Below are 7388 nucleotides of genomic sequence, written 5' to 3'. Positions count from 1 at the left end.
TCGGAAAGGACGTTTTCAATGCACTAAACATGTTAAAAGTGCTAAAACTCAATACACCTTGCCATAAGCAATAGTACAAAATACAGTTTCTCTATCTCGCGTAAAATATAATAAATGTGACAGTCACCAGTAGAAATCAAATGTTATGTCACTTTTATCAAAATAGAGTTTTTAACACAAATGGAAAGAACACTAACCAAATATTGTTTGTGCAAAGTTTCACAGTTTTATTTCATTAACTTCCATGTAAAATTTGCCTTTGAAAAAGCCATACAGAAGCACTTACATTCACATCACTCCACTGTACAGTACCGGTACATCTTCAGCCACACATTCTGCACTGAGAGACATGTAAATTGATTGGCAATAGCAAAGTTGCATTTACAGTTATAGAATTACTATCACACGAAGAATGTTTTACTTGTACTGACATGAAAAAATTAAGATTCATGGATTTCTGTTTAAAATTGGTTTCCATGGTAACGATTTTCAGATGGGAATAAGAAAAGAGTTGATGTACGAGTATTAAGCATGTGTGGAATTTACCCCTTCTCATAGGATTACATTTAGAATTGCTGGTTTACATGAACTTGAACTATTGTCGTTTTCATGAAAATTTGCAGAAAAGGTCAGTCAAAAGAAATAAATAATAGTGATAAAATAAAATTGCATGGTCATCACACTTAAGCTTGAGATAAACAGCATTAAATGATTTTGTCCATAGAAAAAGTGTGGGTGAACAAATGATCACTCAGCATTTTTTCTCATAAATGTTGAAATTCATGGTCTTGTATCTCACAAACGAGTGCGATGACCCTCATATATTATTACCCATTTTGATAATACTTTCAAAGAAGAATTCGAAACACAAAAATTTAGAGAAATGACAACACTTTCAATTTTACCGGTCGTATATTCTTCAGAGACTTCTTTGGGATTTCACAATGGAAAGTAATTTTCCACAACAGTACATATGGCATTGCAGCAAAAACAGCCTTGAAAATTAAATGACTATGTACCACTGTCATGGGTTCAGGTTAAAAACATACAATTCTTTATTATTACTAGTGGACAAACTTTTCAACTGAGCTTCATGACAATTTTAAATTTCCATGGAAACCAATTTTCTGCAACATCATCCGTAAAGCAAATACAGACATGGGTTCAGGTCAAAATGCCCAATGCTTCATATCATTATCACAAGTCCACATGTGAAAAAGACAGTCACTGTATACATCCCATATCAGTAGACAAACGAACAACTTATCTCTTATAATTTTACATTTCCATGGAAACAATTGTTCATTTCCATGGAAACTATTTTACTGCAACAGTATCCGTAAGGCGATTACAGACATGGGTTCAGGTCAAAATGTCCAATGGTTTCATATCATTATCACAAGTCCACATGTGAAGAAAGACAGTCACTGTATACATCCCATGCTAGTGGATAAACTTTTCAATTGAGCTCTATAATAATTTTACATTTCCATGGAAACTATTTTTTCTGCAATCTATGGAGTGAACACAGACATGGGTTCAGGTCAAAATGTCCAATGGTTTCATATCATTATCACAAGTCCACATGTGAAGAAAGACAGTCACTGTATACATCCCATGCTAGTGGATAAACTTTTCAATTGAGCTCTATAATAATTTTACATTTCCATGGAAACTATTTTTTCTGCAATCTATGGAGTGAACACAGACATGGGTTCAGGTCAAAATGTCCAATGGTTTCATATAATTATCACAAGTCCACTTGAGAAGAAAGACAGTAGACAGTCACTTTATATATTCCATAAAAGTGAGCAAAGTCACTGTCACTATGCACATATTATACTGGTCTGTCTGGTAGAAATGGCAGTCTTCTTTCTTCGGGTATCCATCTGTTGTACATGGTGATCACATGTTGTCTCTTTGCTGTGGAGATAATATGGAGTTGACGGTATGCTACAGGTACAACATCTGCACTGGGGTCAATTACCTGGGAGAAAATACAAATGAAATATTATAAACAAAGTTGCCTGTTAATTTCATTTTCATAATATAAGAGGAAAATAATCAACACACAGACATGTACACTAAACATGTTTAAAGTAAGGGTTTTTTAACAACTCCACAGATTCAATGGTATAATATCAGAAAAAACCTGACACAATTTACCAAATACACGAGCAAAGACACGATCAAATATGTCAGATTATCTAGCCATGCAGAGCATATCGTCTCATTAACAGTGAATAAATAGCTTTGTACAAACTGAATAACATAAAAATACCGTAAATGAGACGGATACACTCACATTTTTTTGCAGAATGGGTTTTATTACTATTATATATCAGAAAAAAAAATAGATACAAAATCCAGATACTTCTACGTGACAAATTTGATCAGTACTTCAAAAGATATACCTGTATTAAAGCATTTCTAAGTTATGCTAAATTTTGCTTGTTGTCAACTGACCTGTACCAGCTTATGGATGCATATTTCAGAAGTTTAAGAGTAGTGCAGTATACTTACTATTTGAGGACTCTGCTGCCAATCTCCATCCCAGCACAGTGTTCTGACTTCGCATCTCACACTATTTGGTTGTCTGCAAGCTCTGATGTCATGCAACTGCTGGATACCAGGTAAGTCAGAATACTTTGATGTTATAACATCTCTCCATTCACTAATGTCATCTGCCCCTGACAGGATATTTGCATTGCCATACATTCCAGCTATGTCTAGAAGTTCCGGCATGGTAAATACATCACTCACACGGTAAGTATGGGCAATACCGGCAAAAACCCAGTCTGGAATAAACTTTGTGTGACCCGGTAGCATGAAGGAGGCTCTACAGGAGTTAAACCTTGATGTCATCTCTTGTAACCATCCACTGAGATATTTGTTTTTGTTGATAGCTGCATTATCCATGAAAACTTGGACATCTCCTACCCAGTCTGGTACTTTAGTATTGACATGCCTGGTAAGTAGTGACAGAGTGTGGTCTGCACATTTTGGTCCAAGTCTCTCATCAAACAGGAAAATATGGGCCTGTCCAGTACAGTGATCAACGATACAACAAATGTCAACATTCAGTTTCATTTTGTAGTAGGTACTTGCAGGTTGGGCTGATCTACCCCAGTATGGTATCTGTTTAGTCATTTGATAATCGAGGGACAACACAGCAACAAAAGTGTCTTTAAGATCATCAAGTTCGGCCCTCTCATCAGCTGACAAATTGTCTTTATCTTCAAGCTGCCTTATTCTTTCACCTTGAGTGTAGCATTTGTTTACAGTGTCTTTGTAGTATCTGTATCCTTGCTGAGCCTGTTCTTTGTGTTTCTGTAATTCTTCTTCCACTGATTTCTTGTTATTTTCAAGTTTAGTCATTTCTTCTTCATCGGCATTTCCAGACTGAGTTTTCTTCTCATGATGGCTGTAGTTGAGGAGATCCTTTGAAGCAATTCCTTGCAAGTATCACAGTAATCAGTTTGATGTGGCATAATCCCATGTTTTGGTCTGTGTCCATCTAGCCATCTTTTGCAGAAGAGTTTCTACATGTTGACTTGCCTTGTTCATTTTGTGTACGGTTAAACTCACCAACAACTGATGATTTCATTTTAATGTCAAAATTACTTTCATCAGGCTTTGGAGTATTAATCCTACTAAATTTGGGTGTGAAAAAGTACTGAACCAATGATGAATTAGCTCTGCCATTGTGTTGACTGTTCATGTCAACAAAGCTTAGAAACTGTTCTTGTAGATCTGTCTTTGCGTGATTACTTGGTTTTCCAACCAGTCCATGTTGTGGTTTCTCTGCAACGACTTCCACTCTTTCATTTTCACCGACAGTGGACCACCACTGATGAAAGGTTTCTTGGACTGCACGTGGCATTATGACATTGTTTTCAAGTCTCTGATTGACAACTTCTTGCTTGGTGATTATTTTTGTGGGTTCCTGTTGTAGATTTCTTTTAACTTCTCGTAACTTTGCTAATCTTTCAGAACCTACTCCTAAAACTTGAACTACGCATGGTTGACAAAACTGATAATTCCCAAGTACATCAAACACATTTTCGAGGAGCCACTCATTTTCTTTGCTGATGTTTCGATGATGCTTTTGTCTCTTTTTGGGATGTGGGTAACATGCTTGGCATTTAAGGAGTTGATCAGCAGGATGTATAATGGATGTGAAACTCTCCTTAGCACTGTTGAGAATGGGGGAACACTTGCTACATGGATATCTTGGAGCCTTTTCATTTCTGTCAAGTTCTTGTAAATGTCTGGAAAGCTGTGGTTTTAACATGTATGCCCCTCTGCAAATCCTTCCAAATAATTTTCTAACTGATTCTCACTTCTGATTTCTCTTGCAGATGGAGAAAAGTCTGAGTCTTGTGAACTCTTGTAGCTGGAGCACTGGGATTCCTCTTGTGACATACTGAAATATAAGAACAAAATAAAATCAATTTTTTTCAGCTGTCTTGGAAATATCAAACTGACAAATAAAGTATGCAATGATTAGCTGCCTAGGTTGATCAGTTCCTTAGCTAGTGTTGGTTCAGTTAGTTGACATCTCTTGAAATAAACATTATGTACAGTGAGAGCTTCAATCACTAGATGATACCCTGTTACAGACATGCTAATCTGGAATTGTGTCCAATTTGACTCTGTGTGATATAAGTATTGTCCGGGTGTATAAATCTGTTTACCAAATGTCTGGCATCATTCAATACCACACAAATCTCCTGAATGAAATTACACTGCTGAAGTGTAAACATCAAGTAAAAGGTTCTGTGCTTGCACCTGTCATTGTGTTTGGAACCATGATCCAAAGATGCATTGGATTAACACACACAGTACAAATAATATTTATGGCCCTGATATGCATTTTGGAGCCCAAGGTGTATGGCAGGCCATTCCGGGTTCGTGTTAACTCACAGTTATGATAATACTAAATACTACAGATATGTGGAGGAGATACACAGCATAACACCAGATACCAAGTGCAAAGGTCTTTTCTTTTGGCAGCATAACCTTTTCAGTGTGGCTCATATTGGAAATATTTGCTAAAAATGGTCTGCTATGTCAAAAATAACTTGAAATATATTTTCTACATCATATTTTATTACCATCTGACAGGAAATTCTGGTATATAATCAACAATGCAGACCTTTGTGACATGATATTTATATACAACAATGACACTTACTTTAAATGTGGACAGCAAGTACTTTAGGCAGCTATGGAAAACTATGTTGGCATCAGAACAATTAATTTCAATTTATACACATGGCACTTGAACCTGAAAGAATGAAAAGAAAATTGATTAGTAAATAACAATAAGTTTTTAGGATTTAAGAACAGTCAAAGGTTTTGCAATCAAATCTTAATGAGAATTTTTCTACGCAAAATAGGTAGGTGTACAGCCTGCTAGCATGCTACAACTGTCAAGATTGAACTAAAGTGACAAAGTAATTGTACAGTAATTCAGCTAGCTATCAAATTACTGTTGTAAGTCCAAGCTGGGCATAAATGTTCTAGAATTCAGTCAATCAATTCATAAAGTAGAAATCTTGAACAAGGTTTTCTGACAGTAAAAAAAGGAACATGACCAAAATCTACTAAATATCTGCATCATCCACAGAAAATCTGAACACATGCTCTACCACAACAGAACTTACCTGCATGCCAGTTATCAAAACAAACAGTGACATAATTGATTTTACATTTTTAGTGTTTCAAAATATTTCTATTATTTTAGTTCACTTTCTGATCAAGTCGCTTTTATGAATTACTGCAAACAACATACTTAAACCCAGGCCATCTTATTGAACTGAGTGCCAAGGCAATAAAACAGATTTTTTTTAAGTCTGAATAATGAGCAGTACTACTACTAGTTGAAACAAAACTCTAGCCCCCAATTATATTATCAGCTGTACAAACACAGACAAGTATACTCACGTTATTAGACTGCAGTGATGGGTCTGTTCAAACACGTCAGCATAATTTTGACAACACAAACTGCAAGCTGGTCTGTTTATACTCTCGGACTGGATCATCCCATGGCAACCATTATCTACCCTGAAAGAAAACACATGCTAACCTAAACGAAAACACATAGTGATACAAATTATCGAAAATAAATTGGGTCGACACGCATCGAATGTCAATCATCCAAGCGAGTAGTCAATGGGGGCGCCATGCGCCGAGTCGGCATATCGTCAAAATGAAGTGAAATCAGTCTATTTTCAAAGTTATGAATTTCATAGCTAGGTATGCGACAGACTGAGAAAATAATTCATAACGATAGCAGCCTAAACAAGACTTCAACCAGTTTTAAACATGATTTAGGACGTCTTCACATATTACATGTACACAAAAAAATCCGAGCCGAGTGAATGTGTTTAATATTGCTGTCACCTGCCTTTGTTTTGAACATGTGGGTTCGATAGCTATATGACCATGATGCGAAAACTCAGACTAATCTCGCTCATTTTCTTCTTGAAGTCAACAACATTGAATTTGTGTTCCGCAAAAGACATGATTACATGTGTTTGACGGCGACTGTCTTGGAAAGTGGCTCAGCTGTCACAAAATCAATACGTGAATCGAACATATCGAGAACGTGTTTCAGCAAAGGCTAGCTGAATTTCACCCGGTCTTGTTTTCATTTTATTGTTGGCGGTTGTAAATTACTATTAGCCGATTAAATAAACGTACCTATTCAGCCTTCACTAAGGAAGAGCCATGTCCATGCCATAACTTCCATAAGGCCATGCCATTCCAAATCCGTACATGTCCAATGACTCGAGGTCCATGACTGAATGTTGACATCATGTAAAACTTCCGGGGCACATAATGACATGACCTGAACTACGACCTCTGCTCGTTTCAACTACGTGCAATGCGGAACTTCTCCTTTACTTTCCATATTTTATTAACGTTCAAAACATACTAATGCTACATTTTTTGACATTTTTGAAATTATCTCAACAACGGAAGCAAGGACTACTTGCGTATTTGATCATCTACCATCCCAGCGTAGGTAGACATGTGCTTACGTACTGCGTACACGCGTACGTACGCATACGAATGTTCAGTGCGCTCTATCTCCGTTTGGAACAAGTGACATAATATTCGATTTCTACTGGTGACTGTCACAAATACAGATCATTATAGGAAACAGAGATATTTCATTACTAAATCAAGAAACAAATTGATAAAACTGATTATATATGCTGATCATTATGCCATTGCTTCAAGGTGACAGAAGGTTGATAATATAACTGATAGTGCATACCAAAAATGTAGTTTGAATTACAACCACTAGTACAGCTTGTTTAGTCTGATTATAGCAACAAAACAATATTGAAATTGTAGCTTGTGGTAACCCCATCCTA

The 7388-nt window shown here is 36.4% G+C and overlaps 1 protein-coding gene across 2 annotated transcripts; it reads right to left on the bottom strand.

The window, feature by feature from the left end:
- Positions 1-205: 205 nt before the first annotated feature.
- On the bottom strand, positions 206-6827 carry LOC139116498 (uncharacterized). Of its 2 annotated transcripts, none has more exons than XM_070679117.1 (5): positions 6709-6827; positions 5950-6069; positions 5198-5290; positions 2524-4426; positions 206-1987 (listed from the first exon to the last, which is right to left on the bottom strand). In XM_070679117.1, exons 4-5 carry the CDS (start codon positions 3376-3378, stop codon positions 1838-1840), a joined length of 1005 nt encoding a protein of 334 aa, XP_070535218.1. In that variant the 5' UTR covers positions 3379-4426; positions 5198-5290; positions 5950-6069; positions 6709-6827; the 3' UTR covers positions 206-1837. The 2 variants fall into 2 exon arrangements, with proteins under 2 accessions (XP_070535218.1, XP_070535224.1); XM_070679123.1 differs by having other exon boundaries at positions 5950-6064.
- Between the last annotated feature and the right edge of the window lie 561 nt (positions 6828-7388).

This window comes from Ptychodera flava, chromosome 2 (assembly GCF_041260155.1).
Source record: "Ptychodera flava strain L36383 chromosome 2, AS_Pfla_20210202, whole genome shotgun sequence".
In the NCBI taxonomy this organism is placed as follows: Eukaryota; Metazoa; Hemichordata; class Enteropneusta; family Ptychoderidae; genus Ptychodera; species Ptychodera flava.
This window is presented reverse-complemented; position numbering and strand designations above follow the sequence as displayed.